The following is an 18,124-nucleotide window of genomic DNA, read 5'->3' as shown; positions in this document are numbered from 1 at the left end:
GTATTGCTGAACAGTAAGGCCCAGAGGTGAATAATTTTGTTCATGCTGAACAATTGATGATGAAGTACTTTTTAAAGATCACACTGAATTCCTGCCTGCACAACGAATTTACCAGTACTACGGTATGGTACAAATAAAGAAACCTTGGACCCACCCTCCATTCTCAAACTGCCGCTAGGCCATGTCCCCACTGCCACATATCCCCACCGGTCGACTCTGGCCGGGGAGCCATCCATCCTGCAGTGGACTTCCCCTTCAATGGAACAGGAAGTCTGCCACCACCATCTGTACCCCGGCCTGTGGACCACCTCGAATGTAACCATGTAACCTCCTGGAGGGTGAGATACCAATGGGTGATCCGCACACTGGCATCCGTCATGCGGTGGGGTCACTGGAGGGGCACGTGGTCCGAACAGAGAGTGAAAGGGCACCCCAACAGGTAGTATTGGAAGGTGAGGACCGCCCACTTGATGGCCAGGCACTCCTTTTTAATGGTGCTGTACATACTTTCGCGCATCGAGAGCTTGCAGCTGATTTACAGTTCCTTGCTCTCCACCTTCTGGTACAAAACGGCCTCCAGCCTTCTGTCCGATGCATCTGTCTGTAAAATGAAGGGGAGAGAGAAGTCAGGGGAGTGTAAAAGCCCCCCACCCATGACACACACTGCAGCTTTTACCTTGGTGAAAGCCTGTTGGCACTGATCCGTCCACTGGACCGGATCCGGTGCTCCCTTTTTAGTGAGATCAGTTAGTGGGCTGGTGACATCTGAATTAGAGGTCTGCGCGGGTCGGATTTTTCAGTCCCGCTCCTGCCCGCATTGTGCAGTCCCGCTCCCGCCCGCAAAGAATTATGATTTTCAGTCCCGCTCCCACCCGCAAATCCCGCATGATGCAGACATTCGCTTTATTTCTCAGGAAAGTTCTTGTCTTGACACAGCGTGATGGTGCCCCGCTCCTTACTTTGAGTGGATTTGAGCATAAATATCTACAGCTCACGTTTATTATTTACCTTGTTTCTGAATTCAGCATGTAGTGTCTCTAATAATAATAATAATAATAATTAGTGCTGTCAAGCGATTAAAATATTTAATCGCGAATCGCACATTTTTATCATATGAGAAACCATTGTAATTCTCTGATCAGCATAAAAAAGTGAATGGGCTTGCTTTGTACCAATGATGTGTGGTTTTTTTTTTTTATTATTATTGCAAAGCAGAGCTAGTAAGAGAAGTGAATTGATTTACTGCTTGAGTTAGTCTACAACTCTAATCAGAGAGACAGGTTACACAGTGATGGTAGGCTTGACTCAATGCTATCCCAGAAATCCTTCCTGTAATATGCAAATTTGGCCGCCTCTGATTGGACAGCCAAATTTGCATATTACAGGAAGGATTTCTGGGATAGCATTAAGTCAAGCCTACCGTCAGTGTAACCTGTCTCTCTGATTAGAGTTGTAGACTAATGCAAGCAGTAAATCACTTCACTCATGGTTCTCTTGCTAGCTGGGTGTGAACTGCGAGTCATTAGAGTGATCAATGGCAAATTTAAGATTCCATTCCTCACTCAATCTGGCAATCTGACACTCTCTGCAAATTTGGGCATCTTAAAATGTTTTTATTAATGCCAAATAAAATATCCAGCACAAATTATATATGATAGACATAAATAAATAATTTATAAATTTTATTTCAAACACGTTTTTAGTTAGCGGGACTGCAGCTTATCACCGCTCCCGCCCGCGCCGCATATGTGCAGTCCCGCCCGCACCCACAATGAGCTTTCAAAATTTGTCCCGCCGCACTGCTTTGCGGTGGGTCCCGCGGGAGTGCAGGGCTCTAATCTGAATAATTAGGCATGAACCTAGGATAGTAGCCAGCCAGCCCCAGGAACTGCCTCACCCCCTTTTTGGTCTTGGGCCTCGGGCAAGCCGCAATCGCAGCAGTCTTGTCAATTTGGGGATACACCTGCCCATGACCCAGATACTGTACTTCCACCCACCCAATTGCACGTTTTTTTTGGGGGGGTTAGCTGTGAGACCCACATGCCTCAGTGACTCTAGGACAGCCCTAAGGTGTTCAAGGTGCCGAGGCCAATCATTGCTGTACGTGATAATGTCGTCAAGGTACATTGCCACATAGGCAGTGTGGGGATGGAGGATATTCTCCATGAGCTGCTGGAATGTGGCGGGAGCCCCAAATAACCCAGAAAGAAGCTTGACAAACTGGTGTAATCCAAACGGTGTGGAAAAGGCCATTTTCTCTCAGGATGGAGGAGTCAAGGGGATCTGCCAATATCCCTTTGTTAATTCCAGTGTCGAATAAAAGTGAGCCGCATCTAACCGATCAAGCAATTCATCAATGCAAGGCATTGGGTATGTGTCGAATTTAGACACCACGTTGACTTTTTCCTGTAGTTTACAAAGAACCGGATCGATCTATCAGTCTTGGGTACCAGGACCACCGGGCTGCTCCAGTCACTGTGTGATTCCTCAATCACAGACGTGGAAGGAGAATACAGGAGGATACCACTGGTGCGGTGGGCCAGCTGTGGGGAGCCAGCCCCCGTCTCTGTGGTGGGGGAATGGGGTGGGGACAGGAAGAGAAGGGAGAAGAGGCGACCCATCCGCCTGCTGTCGGAACCGGCATCAGATGGCCCTCCACCAACTTGATGGCTTGCTCCAGGGACGCTGAGCGATGGCGCTGGACCCAGTCTGCCGTTCCTTCTGGAAGTTGAGCGATAAACTGTTCCAGTGTCACCAGATCGATGATCCTGTTGGTGTCATGGTCTTCCACCCTCAGCCGCTATTGGTCGAATGCGAACGGCCGGCTGACCTCCTCCAATGTCCGTGTCCAGAAGCATTGGCGATGTTGTTCCGGAGAGTGGCCGACACACTGCAGGATGGCTCTCTTCAGGTCAGTGTATATGAACTGGCTGCCGGCAGCGAGCTGCTGTGTGGCGGGCTGTGCCTCGCCAGTCAGGAGCAAAAGTAGGCATGCTGCTCGACTGGCCACCCCCACACTTCGGCTGCTGGCTTGAAGTGAGCAATTAAAGCCTTCTGGATCATTGTACGGGCCCATCTTTGTGAGAGTGCTGTGGGGAGGGTCCGCTGCGGTCGAGGTCCCTGACAACACAAGCAGATGCTGGAACGCTTGGCGATCTTCCTGCTGGGCCAGTATCAAGGCTTCAAAGCATTGCTCTTGTTCCTTCTGGAGGGCGGTCAGCGCTTGATTCTGGTTCTGCTGGGCAGTAGCGAGGGCATGGATGAGATCCTTCAATGGGGAAGACTTCATGTGGTGGTTCCCTTCTGTACTCCCGGGTTTCGGCACCACTCTAATACGTCCCTCATGTGGATGGAGTACAGAAGCATGGCAGGCGAGAGATGACGTTCTCTCACACCTTTTTAATTTTCGTGTTGTTTTTCAGCTTTAACATCCGTTTAGGTACACAGACGTGTGCGTACACACAGTTGTGTTTTGGTCTGGGGAAATCTCTGCTCTCTCCCTCTTTCTGTTCTCCACAGTCACTGCAACAAACACACACACACACACACACACACACACACACATTTAATTGACAACAGGTGCATTGACTGCCACTCACCTTCCCTGGCCCCGCCCTACATTCACAAACTGACACTAAGCCATGCCCCCACTGCCACAAATACGTTTGAAGTTCTTCATACTAACTGTCCAGGTTTTTGTGTCATGCCGAGATAATCATTATAAAGAATCGCGATGCCTCCTCTGCCAGTTAGACGAGGCTGGTGTATATAACTGCAACCAGGAGGACTAGTTTCATTTAATGCTGCAGACTCCTTTGGTTTCATCCATGTTTCTGTTTAAACACAGTACATTAAACTGCTGATCAGTAAGAAGTTCATTAACAGTTCGTGCTTCAGACATAAGAGAGAAAATATTTAAGTCTTACCTTTTACAGTAGGTCAAAGGTGCTGGCAGCGGCTGTACAGTCAGTATGATCTAATTTTATATTAATTAGATTATTAGAACAAACTCTGAGCATTTCTACTTTTTTGTATAGCTCGGGGAACAGGCACAGTCTCAATGTAATGAATCCTGTGTGATGACTCTGTGCAGGTAGCAGACAGACAGTTTAGCCTGTCCGTCTGCTCCCTGGCCTTGGCTCTGGATTGTCGTGGATTAACTAGGCCTGTTCTGAGACTATGAGCTATGCTGCGAGAAATGAGAGCAGCATCTTCCCGGGTGGGATGGATACCGTCCCGCCCTAACAGATTTGTTTGATCTTTAGCTGTGTGAGGACATGAAAACAGAGACATCCATGGATGGAGAGACTTCAGAAGCCTGTGTGAAGAAAGAGGAGACGCTGGAGCTGAATATCTACAGCTATGGAGCCTATCTCGACAACCCACCTGAAGGTCTCTCTGTTAAAGTGGAAGATCCTGACGATAAAGACTATCTCTGTAAGACATTAGGCCACTCTGGTGCTCAGTAACACTCACTGTTTATTCTACCCTGCCCACTATCTGGTGCACTAAAAGTACAATACAGTACATTTGGCATGTAGCCTCAGTCTCTTAATTTTAATCAACAAATTTGACATTGAAATTTAGATTTTTTTTTATTGATTAAAGTATGAACTTTGTTTATAGAGCGTGTAACATGGTAGCGAGGAGGGAGATAAACTGTTTATTTATTTATTTATTTTAAAGGAACAGTCCACCGTACTTCCATAATGAAATATGCTCTTATCTGAATTGAGACGAGCTGCTCCGTACCTCTCTGAGCTTTGCGTGACCTCCCAGTCAGTCAGATGCAGTCAGACGCGCTGTCACTTGGCCAATGGTATTTTTTGGGGCTGTAGTTAGATGCGACCAAACTCTTCCGCGTTTTTCCTGTTTACATAGGTTTATATGACCAGTGATATGAAACAAGTTCAGTTACACAAATTGAAACGTGGCGATTTTCTATGCTATGGAAAGTCTGCACTATAATGACAGGCGTACTAACACCTTCCGCGCGTTTCGGCAGTGCATTGATACCTGAGCTCCGTATCAATGCGCTGCCGAAGCGCGCAGAAGGTGTTAATACGCCTGTCATTATAGTGCGGACTTTCCATAGCATAGAAAATCGCTATGTTTCAATTTTTGTAACTGAACTTGTTTCATATCACTGGTCATATAAACCTATGTAAACAGGAAAAACGCGGAAGAGTTTGGTCGCATCTAACTACAGCCCCAAAAAATACCATTGGCCATGCTGAGCCTAGCTACATTGCTAACAGGAGTGACAGCGCGTCTGACTGACTGGGAGGTCGCACAAAGCTCGGAGAGGTACGGAGCAGCTCGTCTCAATTCAGGTAAAAGCATATTTCATTATGGAAGTATGGTGGACTGTTCCTTTAAATACTTTAGTCGTTATAAACTGAGGATGTTAACCTGAACAAAAAAAGCATGGAATATCACACGATGGGTGTGTATTAAAAAAAATCTATGCTGCGTAGTTTTATTTTCATATTACAGCATGGCCCAAAATGTATGATTCCCTTCAAACCATAGTGATTTGCTTATTATTGCAATTTTTAATTTATTAATGAATGACATATTCAATGTTTAATTTGTTTCTGTTTACATTTAGTGTTGCAGAATGTCTGTCATTCTCTCCAGCCACTCCTGTGTTTTATTCTGAGACAAAAAAAAAATGTGGGATGTCGTGTGACCTGAGAAACCAGAAAGCACAAAGTCCTCTGTCCTGAAGACTCTTCCATCTTGGGGAAATTTACTGACTGATACCTGGGTCTCCTTCCATAAATGTTAAATAAATGTGTCGTAACGTCTTCACCACATTAGATTATAAGGTTTTTTTTTCCTCCCTCTTTCTTCCAACCGTTTGTCGTCCAGTGTGGTCACCTGCTAGTATCCACCCACTAGCCAGGTCTCTCGAACCATGTGAGTGAAGGCTAACACGTACTTCCTCCAAGACATGTAAAGCCATCAAACTCCTCCTCTTTTTCAATTGCAGCTCATGCTGTGTCACATGATAGCAAAACACACCTGGAGGACAGTGCTATGTGCTCTGTTCCCCACATGCATAAGCTCGCAGAAGATCCCCAACCAGCTGTGATTTAATAGGGGACAGAGAGTATGCCCCTTATTATGCCTCTGGAATGGAATGTTCAGTCAGAGACAGTGGGTGTGAGAGACAGGAGTCCAAATATACGGATTTCGGGGCATCACAGTGGCGCAGCTCCGGGGTCCTGGATTTGATTTTAAGCTCGGGTTGCTGTCTGTGTGAAGTTTTGCAAGTTCTCCTCCCCGTTGGACTGTGTTGGACTATTTATTTATTTACTTACTTTCTTACTTACTGTGTGGACAGAAGAAGAAGAAACTTTTTATTTGTCACATGTACACTTCATGCACAGTGAAATTCATCCTCTGCATTTAACCCATCTGAAGCGGTGAACGCGCGCGCACACACCCAGAACAGTGGGCAGCCACACCAGAGCGCCCGGGGAGCAGTCAGGGGTCAGGTACCATGCTCAAGGGCACCTCAGCCCAAGGCCGCCCCACGTTAACCTAACTGCATGTCTTTGGACTGTGGGGGAAACCGGAGCACCCGGAGGAAACCCACGCAGACATGGGGAGAACATGCAAACTCCACACAGAAAGGCCCTCGCTGGCCGCTGGGTTCGAACCCAGAACCTTCTTGCTGTGAGGCAACCGTGCTAACCACTATACCACCGTGCCGCAGTTAATTTTGTTTGCACCTGCATGTGATTTTCATAACAAATTTGGGAAATTCTGTTCCCCAGAAGATAAGCAAACAAGTAGCTGAATTTAAAACAACCCTGACCAGGCAAGTCCTAAGAGAATACTGTAAATACATCATGCAGTGCCAGTCATGTTAATGAACATTCGTTTTATTTTGCCCTGCAAGCTTGTATCTGACCATTTGTTTACTCCCACAAGGAAGTAAAAAAACTCATATTTGTATCCAGTACTGGCACAAAATATGGAAATGCCTAGGAAAAGATCGATTTTTGCATACTTAATCCGTGCAAATGACATCAGAATCTGCACTGAAGGCAACTGAAATACATTATGAAGATACAGAGACACCTTTTAACCACAATTTTATACTTTACCCATGAAAATACTAGCAGTTTTGGCCATCGTTGTATGATAAACATCATAAAAATATTGGAAATAGTATCTCTTGTTTAGTTTAGCCCCAAAAACCACAATCACTCCTTGTTGGGCAATCCTACCATGATGTGCTAATTATTCCACAGGTGAAAACCATTAACTAAATCATGTGGTCTCTACAAATAATTCATTAGAAAAAGTATTTATCCTCTGACTACAGCCAGGCAACAGGCAGAAATGGCATCAGAGAGAGAAACTACAGAAGAGCAGCGTATTAGGATGAAAGTTTTGCGGGAGGAGGGCCATTCATAATGAACCATAGCAAAGAAACTGCATGTGACCCACAGTGCTGTCTGAAAATGCCTCAAGCATCACCAGAAGACTGGGTACTTCAAGAACATTTCAGGCAGAGGAAGGAAGAAAAAGTTGACTAAAGCTGATGTCCAGTACCTCAAAACTACATCCCTACGAGAGAGGAAGAAATCCAGCAAGGAACTGGCACAGGACCTCCAAGATGCTACAGGCAAGGATGTCTCCCCACACCTGGTTAGGAAGATGCTCTCAGCAGAAGGCCTCAAAGGTCATGTGTCAGTGTGCAAAACTTTTGTTGAGAGGTGGAAATAAGCAGAAGAGACTTAACTGGGCAAAAATTCACAGGAGTTGGACTTCTGAGCAGTGGAAAAGGGTCCTGTTCTCAGATGAGAAGAAATTTTGAATTATTTGGCAACGCTATGCAACAGTAAGTCAGGTGCAGAAAGGGAGAAAGATGCAAGGCAAACTGTATTTCTCCCACAGTAAAACATGGCGGAGGGGTCCTGCAAGTATGGGGAGCCATCACCTACAATGGAGTTGGTCATCTCTACAAAATAGATGGGACCCTCACTGCTGACAAGTACAGACGAATCCTTATCCATCATGCTGTGGCTTCTGGAAGAGCTCTCATTGGCAACAACTTTATCTTCCAGCAAGATAATGACCCAAAACACACAACCAGGATGGTTAAACAGTATTTACAAAACAAAGAACAAGATGGCAGCTTGGCAATTCTTGATTGGCCAGCCCAAAGTCCTGACATGAATATGATTGAGCAAGTCTGGAACTACATGGAGCGAAAGAAGTTGAAAAGGGCTCCTTCAAACCTGCCACAGCTCTGGGAAGTGTTGCAAGATATATGGAGATCAATTCCACTTGATTTTATTCATAAATTTTATGATAGCTTGCCTGATCGTGTCAGTGCACTTCAGTGTCAAGGGGTTCCATACCAAATATTGATAATATTTTAGAATGATTTACTGTGGTTACTTGTAACATCTGTTTGTTATGATGAAAATGTTTAGTTTATTAAGAGAACTTGAGAACAAAAGGTCAAATTGTGGTGTTTTGTCATTTTGGTAGGTATTTCCATATTTTTTGCCAATACTGGTACTTTGTTGTGTCCTGTTTGATCCCAGTCCTGATGGACACCTAGTCTCAACCAGATGCTCAGTGAACCTTACTGGCAAGCTTTCTTAGGATAATCTTTATACAGTGCTAATGTACCGTATATGGTCTTAGATAGACACACACATTTGGGCCTCATTTCTTCCTGTTGTGTTTTCTCTACTCCCAGACTGTGAAGTTTGCAAATCCTTCTTCCTCAACAAATGCGAGGTTCATGGACCACCCCTCTTCATCCCCGATACTCCTGTTCCCATGGGAGTCCCTGACCGAGCCAGACAAACACTTCCTCCTGGGCTAGAAATCCAGAAGTCCAGTATTCCTGATGCAGGCCTGGGAGTGTTTAATAAGGGGGAGACTGTTCCAGTAGGTGCACACTTCGGCCCCTGCCAGGGAGAGCTGGTGAACAGAGAGGAAGCCAAGAACAGTGGAGACTCCTCGGTTGTGAGTTTGTCATAAATTTTATTATAAAGGTTGTATATTTTTATGTAACAAAATATGATGAAGGTAGCTCCAATTAATATCAATTTCCTCTTGCAGATATGTGGAGTAGTGGTGTAAATCCAGGGATGAGAATTTTCCGCCGATTGGCGGATTTCCGACTTTTTCAGACCAAAATGATCGTTTTTGAGATCGATCTAAATCCGTTGAGAATTTTTTTTTTGGGGGGGGGGGGTTATGATTAATGATCTGTGGTCACCTTATAACGCAGACTTCCCAAGTCTCCCGGAAGTTCCGTGAGTCTCCTGCATATTGATAGAAGCGAGCAAGAGCGTGCGTGCGCAACATTAAGGTCTGCATCACGCATCTTAGAATGAGCGCGCGCGAGGGGGTGTGCGAGGGAGACTGTGTGCAGTGTTGCCAGATACTGCTGATGTTTTCCAGCCCAAAATATGTTCAAAACCTGCCAAAATGCACTTAAAACCACCCAATCTGGCAACACTGCCTGTGTGCCTGTTCATGTAGCGCATGCCAGACAAAGAGCATCTTGATTGGGTTACTCAGCAAAATAAGCCAATCAGCTTTCAGTGTGGGCGGGCTTTTATCTCTTTTCTCGAAGACCGGAGTTTTCAGTTGAGTCAGTGCAGCCTACAGGATCGGCATGGCAGAGAGAGAGCGCGCGCCCCAAAAAATATACATCAATTACATGTCCTATATAAGTGTGTATCTTTTATAAAAGGGGTTAGCTTATCTAATGTAGCATGTTGGGGAGAATCATACAACCCCAATTCCAAAAAAGTTGGGACAAAGTACAAATTGTAAATAAAAACGGAATGCAATGATGTGGAAGTTTCAAAATTCCATATTTTATTCAGAATAGAACATAGATGATATATCAAATGTTTAAACTGAGAAAATGTATCATTTAAAGAGAAAAATTAGGTGATTTTTTAAATTTTATGACAACACCACATCTCAAAAAAGTTGAGACAAGGCCATGTTTACCACTGTGAGACATCCCCTTTTCTCTTTACAACAGTCTGTAAACGTCTGGGGACTGAGGAGACAAGTTGCTCAAGTTTAGGGATAGGAATATTAACCCATTCTTGTCTAATGTAGGATTCTAGTTGCTCAACTGTCTTAGGTCTTTTTTTTTTTGTCGTATCTTCTGTTTTATGATGCGCCAAATGTTTTCTATGGGTGAAAGATCTGGACTGCAGGCTGGCCAGTTCAGTACCCAGACCCTTCTTCTACGCAGCCATGATGCTGTAATTGATGCAGTATGTGGTTTGGCATTGTCATGTTGGAAAATGCAAGGTCTTCCCTGAAAGAGACGTCGTCTGGATGGGAGCATATGTTGCTCTAGAACCTGGATATACCTTTCAGCATTGATGGTGTCTTTCCAGATGTGTAAGCTGCCCATGCCACACGCACTAATGCAACCCCATACCATCAGAGATGCAGGCTTCTGAACGGAGCGCTCATAACAACTTGGGTCGTCCTTCTCCTCTTTAGTCCGAATGACACGGCGTCCCTGATTTCCATAAAGAACTTCAAATTTTGATTTGTCTGACCACAGAACAGTTTTCCACTTTGCCACAGTCCATTTTAAATGAGCCTTGGCCCAGAGAAGACGTCTGCGCTTCTGGATCATGTTTAGATACGGCTTCTTCTTTGAGCTATAGAGTTTTAGCTGGCAACGGCGGATGGCACGGTGAATTGTGTTCACAGATAATGTTCTCTGGAAATATTCCTGAGCCCATTTTGTGATTTCCAATACAGAAGCATGCCTGTATGTGATGCAGTGCCGTCTAAAGGCCCGAAGATCACGGGCACCCAGTATGGTTTTCCGGCCTTGACCCTTACGCACAGAGATTCTTCCAGATTCTCTGAATCTTTTGATGATGATATGCACTGTAGATGATGATGATATGTTCAAACTTTTTGCAATTTTACACTGTCGAACTCCTTTCTGATATTGCTCCACTATTTGTCGGCGCAGAATTGGGGGGATTGGTGATCTTCTTCCCATCTTTACTTCTGAGAGCCGCTGCCACTCCAAGATGCTCTTTTTATACCCAGTCATGTTAATGACCTATTGCCAATTGACCTAATGAGTTGCAATTTGGTCCTCCAGCTGTTCCTTTTTTGTACCTTTAACTTTTCCAGCCTCTTATTGCCCCGTCCCAACTTTTTTGAGATGTGTTGCTTTCATGAAATTTCAAATGAGCCAATATTTGGCATGAAATTTCAAAATGTCTCACTTTCGACATTTGATATGTTGTCTATGTTCTATTGTAAATACAATATCAGTTTTTGAGATTTGTAAATTATTGCATTCCGTTTTTATTTACAATTTGTACTTTGTCCCAACTTTTTTGGAATCGGTGTTGTAGTATCATCAGGCCCGTTTCAAGCTATTTGGGGGCCCTAGGCAAAGGGGGATCTGGGGCCCATAATTATCCCCCCCTCGACGAAAGGCCTTATGGCCGCCTACCCAGTGAAGACTTAATAAATAAACATCACACATTGTAATCATTCTTACGATTTTTACTTAATAAATGAACTCTTTACATTATTATAAATAATTATCAAACCCAATTAAACACAAGAATAGACAAAAAAAATATATATATATATATATATATATATATATATATATATATATATATATATATAAATCAAATATGAAAATAATACAAAGTAATATAAAATGTGCAAATAACACAACACTAAATATTTACAGTATATACACAAGTAGAAATAACTTCAAATGGTGATTAAATGATTACAAACATGAATAAGAATCTCAATAAGAACCAGCACACACAGAAAAGTGCAAAAGGTATAGAAAAACACACAATTTAAGAATACACAACTAGAATCATGGGCAAAATGTCTAAAACTGCTGCTTGCGGGCTTTGGCTTCAGCAAAGGCAGCCACAATACCCTCCATGTCCAAAGACCTGCGGACATCACATTCAATTGACATCAGTGCCGGTCCGGAGAGCCTCTCTTGGCCCATGTAAAAAAAAAAAAAAGAGCTTTCTTGTGAGCCATCCCCTGTCCTACTCCACTCATGCTCATGACACACTAGCTACTTCTGATGAAAGCCATGCAGCTTGCTGAAACTTACTCTGACTATGACATTTTGATAAACACAATAAGTTAATCTGGGAGAAGTTGACAGTCTTTCACCTATTCGTATGGCACATATTAGAATTTTTAGCCAGTCCTTGCAAGTTTGTAAGCCTGTTGTGCATGACAACGTTTACATCACTGTTATAAACACTGTCTACAAGATAACTACCATTAACGTAAGCTAGCTACCAAATTTGCTTGTCGACCCGCTTGGTATTAATGTGTGTACATTCTCACTTACCAGTGTCTTGTTTTTTTTCTGTCTTCCTCTTCCCTTTTCTTCTTTCTCTTCTGGCTCCCTGAGGGGTAATTTCGCTTCATATTTGATTTTTGTTTGTTTTTTTTTTTGCCGCGGAGCTCTGCAGCCACTTGACTGGACGGAGATGGGCATTGAGGGGTTGACAACAGACTGTCATTGCACTTTTCGGCCAAAGCATGTAGGGAGGCGCTGTTGTGCATTAGGGGGGCCCCCCTTGGAACTAGGGTATTTCAACAAGTGTCATTAGGCGCTGCGCTGCCGTGCTCAAAAAGTTGTCATTGCTATTGAATACATAACCAGTCGTTCGACAGCGGGGGCCTTTCGAGGGCTGGGGCCCTAGGCAATTGCCAAGTCTGCCTACCTTGTTGCAACGGGTCTGAGTATCATATCTATATTTCTGATGAAATTTTAAGTATGATAGCATGTATAACTCTCCTACTTATTGCTCATTTCATAGGGGTACGGAATTGTTGGCATGTGCCGCGCGGGAGCGTCTGCCCAAATTTTTTAGGCCGAGATGAACTTATAGTTTTTGATTTAAAAAAAAATTTCCAAAATGTAATGCCCATTGTACATGCCTGTTCTTTAATTCAAAATCATCTCGATCTTCAAATTGACCGTATGGTATCTGTATTACATTACACAACATCCTGTCCAGATAAAACCTAGTTAGTACACACAACAGTTGAAAGGGAAGTGTAACGGCCAAAGTAGAATTCATATAGATGTGAATTACAATTTATGTTACATGGTATATATAATTTCATTTGAGTGTGTAATTTCATATAAGTAGTTTATTTCATGATTAAGATGATGAATAATATGTGGCAAGGTTAAAAGAATCAGAATTCATATGTTAAGAATTAGAATTGCCTCACGCTTCTTAAGAATTCATATGTGAAGAATTGGAACAAGAATTAGAACTGTCTCACACTTCTCAAGAATTAGAATTAGAATTCATTCAGCTATATAAGAACGGTCTCGCGCTTCTCAGGGTAGATCTCGAGAAGCCGTGGAAGCGAACAGTTTTTCTTACCTGACTCTCTGATATTGACTCACCGACTCTCTGTATCTTAGAACCTTTGTAATAGTTAAACGAGGATTAAAGTTCAACTTTCAGGACGTTTCAAGTGGATTTATTGCAAGGCACACGGACACTGAGAGTCGAAACAGTTACTTTGGGACAGAGACTTCGTCAGCGTAAGCTATAGCACTTTTCTCAAGGTCTCACTACGAGCGAGCCTCTACAATAGTAAGAAAAACTCGCTTGACATTGGATTACAAAACGCTGGAGAGGTTCGCTGAAACTGGAAAGAAGATTCATCGAGGGATTTACCGAGGGACTTCTGAACTAGCTCGATCGTGCGCTACACTCGTGGCTGGTGATTGACAAGTGGACGTGGCTGCAATGTGACTGTCGCAAGTGGAATCGGAACGAAAAACCGGACTGACGTTCAAAGCAACCATGACGGATGAAGAAGAAAAGACGGTAAGCCTTCCGAGGGAAAAACGTGAGCGTAAACCAACACAACGGTCATTGGAAAATAGTCTGCAGACAAGAATTGACTCCAGAAGAGCAAAGCTAAAGAAACTGACTGAGAAAAAAAACGAATTGCGTGGTTTAATGGATAATGATGCAAACATGGAAAATATAAAAAAGAAAGTGTTAACCGAGTATGAAGAGCTGATAGGAGAATTCAGTAAGATAAATGCTGATGTCAAAGACCTGTACAGTCAACTTGGATACATAGAGAATATGAATGCAGATCAAAGTGAGTGGTTTCAGCCAAGATATGATAAGCAATGCAATTTTGCGCAAGAGGTTAGATCATGGATACAAGAGGCAACGCTTCGCATAGAAGAGTCTGAAAGAGTGAACAATGAGGTAAATCCTGAAGATAGCATTTCAGTCGCATCCAGAAAGAGTAAAAAAGCCAAGTCTGTCTCTTCTGCTTCTGTAGTATCATCAATTCGCGCTGAGTGCGTAAAAGTTGAAATGGAGAAAGCCGCTTTGTTAACCAAGACAGCTGCATTGAAACAGAAAAGGGCTTTGGAGGAGCATGAGCTACGGCTCAAGGAGCAGGAGCTACAGCTCAAATCAAAAAAAGAAGAGTTGGAGGTACAAGAAAAGCTCGCTGCATCAGATGCAAGATTAACAGTGTTAAGAAAATATGAAGACTCAGATGTGTCAAGCGGCTCTAAAGGCAGTAGAGTGGATTCACTGACGGCTACTCGGAGACAACATGTCAGCCACAATAGGAGCAGTGGGGCTAGTAATGTATCTCAGCGTAGCCATAGTAGTGGAATAGCTGCCGATGCAACGCCTGTTGTGCAACAAGAACCTGTTACTTCAAAGGGCAATTCTGCAAACACAGATAACCTGGCTTCTGTCATGCAATGCCAAAATGAGAGAACTGAGAGTCTAATAAAGCAACAAAAGCTATCTACATTGCCATCGCCGAATATTTCAGTTTTTAAAGGAGATCCAATGGAATACCATCTATTCATGAGAGCTTTCGAGCATTGCATAGAAAACAAGACTGAAAACAGCAAAGATCGGCTTTATTATTTGGAACAGCACACAAGTGGTCAGCCTAATAGCTTAGTACGCAGCTGTCTTCATATGGACCCTGAACGGGGCTACCCTCAAGCCAAGAAATTATTAAAGGAGCGCTTTGGTGACAAATATAAGATCTCGATGGCATACCTGGACAAGGCTTTAAATTGGCCTACTATCAAGTCGGACGACGCTAAGGCACTTGAAGCATATGCTCAGTTTCTGATCAACTGTAATAATGCAATGTCGGATCTAGAGTACTTGGATGAGATGGAGAATGCTGCGAACATGCGCACAGTTATCTCCAAGCTCCCATACAGGCTGAGGGAGAAATTCAGGAGTGTCGCCATTGACATTCAGAAGAAAGATCGGCGAACAAAGTTCCAAGACGTGGTGTCATTTGTAACCAAACAGGCTGAAATGGCAGCACACCCTGTGTTTGGTGAAATCTCAGGTCAAACAAAGCGCCAACCTGAAAAACCAGCTGGCAAGAAAACCATCATAACGCTAGCCACTGAAGCTAAAGAGCAGAGGGTAGTGAAAGATGTTGCTGGTGCCGAGAACAAGAAAGCTAAAGAGAAGAAACCAAACATGAACATGGCTTTCGTGAAACCGTGCATCTTCTGTCAGGGAGAGCATACCATGGAACAGTGCAAGAAACTTAAAAAAAAAAGCTGCACAAAGAAAAATTGGAATTCCTTAAGAGTAAAGGACTCTGCTACAGCTGTCTTATAGGAGGACACATGAGCAGTGCCTGCGAAGAAAAGAAGAGCTGTGAGATGTGTTCAGCTAAATACCCTACACTGTTACACATAAAGCAGAAACCTAAAGACATAACAAAAGAAGATACTTCAAGGGAGGAACCAAAAAAGGAGTCTTTACAGGAAGAACAAACTGTGGTCAGTGGATTCGTGGATGCAGGGGAAACTTGCTTTCAGATGGGGGCCGGGGGTGCAGGAACCGTCCTCGCCATTGTTCCGGTGAGAGTGAAGGCAAAGAAAGGCAACAAGGTGCTGACCTGTTATGCGTTCCTGGATCCAGGGAGCAACGCCTCCTTTTGCACTAACAAGCTAGCCAACAACCTTAACCTGCAAGGAAAAAATGTGAACATCCTACTTACTACTATGGGAGACCAAAAGACCGTCTCATGCAAGGTGTTGCCAGACCTAGAAGTCAGCAGTCTGGAGGGGGATGACTTTGTCGGGCTCACTGGTGTGTTTACGCAAAGGGCCATACCTGCTAGTCAGGAGAATATCCCAACCCAAGAGGACGTGGATAGGTGGCCACACTTACGAGGTGTACGAATTCCATTGATCAAGGCGGATATCGATCTTCTAATTGGGACTGATGTCGCAAAAGCTTTAGAGCCAAAAGAGGTAATCTGCAGCGTGAAAGATGGGCCGTATGCAGTACGTACAGTCTTAGGATGGACAGTGAACGGGCTGCTGCGTGAGAACATCGGAAGCTGGTCAAAGGACGGATACCCACAGATCCAAATGAATCGGATATCGGTGGCTCGACTTGAAGAATTGTGGACCCAGCAATTCAAATATGATTTTCCCGAGAATGCTCAAGGAGAGCAGCTTGAGATGTCAAAGGAAGATCAACTGTTTATGGACAGAGTCACCACATCCACAAAACTGGTTGACGGTCACTACTCTATCGGATTGCCATTGAAGAACAAAGATGTGAAAATGCCTAACAATAGAGCAATGACGGAGCAACGAGCGCTCAACATGAAAAAGAAGCTTCAGAGAAACCAGACGTTCCGAGAAGAATACGTCAGCTTCATGAACCAGGTCATAGCCAAGGGATATGCCATCAAGGTCCCAGACGAAGAGCTTAACAGGAGTGATGGAAAGGTGTGGTTTATTCCACATCATGCTGTCTACCACCCCAAGAAGCATAAACTTCGAGTGGTATTCGACTGCGGCGCTTCATATCAGGGAACCACACTTAATGAGCAACTACTGCAAGGGCCTGACATGACAAGCAGTCTGGTTGGAGTCTTAACACGATTTTGTCAGGAGCCAATCGCAGTTATGGCAGATGTGGAGGCCATGTTCCACCAGGTCAAGGTCCCATCTGAAGACGCAGACCTTCTCAGGTTTTTATGGTGGCCTGACGGGGATATCTCAAAGGAGCTGCAGGAGTACAGAATTCAGGCACTTGTTCAGAGCCACCTCTTCACCCAGCTGTGTGAACTATGCGCTGAGAAGATGTGCCGAGGACAACAGGAGTACTTTTGATGCAGCAGCTGTGGAGACAGTGTTGAACAATTTTTACGTCGACGATTGTCTAAAATCAGTTAACTCAGAACAGGAAGCGATCAAGCTACTCCACGACTTGACGGCCATCTGTCAAACAGGAGGCTTTAGACTGACAAAATGGACGACCAACAGTCGAAACGTGTTGTTAACCATTCCGCTTGAGGACCGAGCAACAGAAGTCAAAGATCTTGATCTCGACCAGGACTCACTCGCCATCAAGAGAGCTTTGGGAGTGCAATGGTGCATCCGGTCAGATCATTTCAAGTTTCAGGTGAACATCGAGCAAAAGCCTTTTACCAGGAGAGGAATCCTGTCTACAATGAGCTCTGTCTATGATCCACTAGGAATGTTGTCACCAGTCATACTACCTGCTAGAAACATCTTGCAAGAATTGTGTAGACTAAGAACAGCCTGGGATGACACTGTGCCAGAACACCTCGCACAACAATGGACCAAGTGGACTGAAGAACTCCAACAGCTGACTGACTTTCGAGTAACACGATGCTTTAAGCCACCTGAATTCGGCAAAACTGTGCAAGCTCAACTGCATCATTTTTGTGACGCATGTGAAATAGGCTATGGTACTGTCACGTACTTAGTCCAGAAGAATAGCAGCAACCAAGTACACTGTTCATTCGTCTTGGGGAAGGCGAGGGTCGCCCCTCTGAAACCAACTACCATCCTGCGGTTGGAGCTGACGGCGGCTGCCTTAGCTGTGAAGGTGGATGTCATGCTGAAGAAAGAGCTTCAGTTGCCGCTATCAGATTCCAAGTTTTGGACAGACAGTACTGCCGTACTCAAGTACATAGCCAATGAGAACATCAGATTTAAAACATTTGTGGCAAACAGGATCGCCACAATTCTGCAAGCATCAAAAGTGCATCAATGGAGCTATGTCAA

The 18,124-nt window shown here is 44.1% G+C and overlaps 1 protein-coding gene across 2 annotated transcripts in view; it reads left to right on the top strand.

Moving 5' to 3' along the window:
• The window catches only part of LOC132883301 (histone-lysine N-methyltransferase PRDM9-like), a 322,553-nt gene that overhangs the window by 40,047 nt on the left and 264,382 nt on the right, over window positions 1-18,124 (top strand). The window contains exons 14-15 of one of the 2 annotated variants that reach the window (XM_060916751.1): window positions 4,266-4,437; window positions 8,729-9,000. The exons of the other annotated variant lie outside the window; for it this stretch is intronic. Coding sequence (XP_060772734.1) covers window positions 4,266-4,437; window positions 8,729-9,000 — 444 coding nt within the window. The remainder of the gene's footprint in view (window positions 1-4,265; window positions 4,438-8,728; window positions 9,001-18,124) is intronic. 2 annotated transcript variants of the gene reach the window in all.

Source organism: Neoarius graeffei, chromosome 1 (genome assembly GCF_027579695.1).
Source record: "Neoarius graeffei isolate fNeoGra1 chromosome 1, fNeoGra1.pri, whole genome shotgun sequence".
Taxonomy (NCBI): Eukaryota; Metazoa; Chordata; class Actinopteri; order Siluriformes; family Ariidae; genus Neoarius; species Neoarius graeffei.
This window is presented reverse-complemented; position numbering and strand designations above follow the sequence as displayed.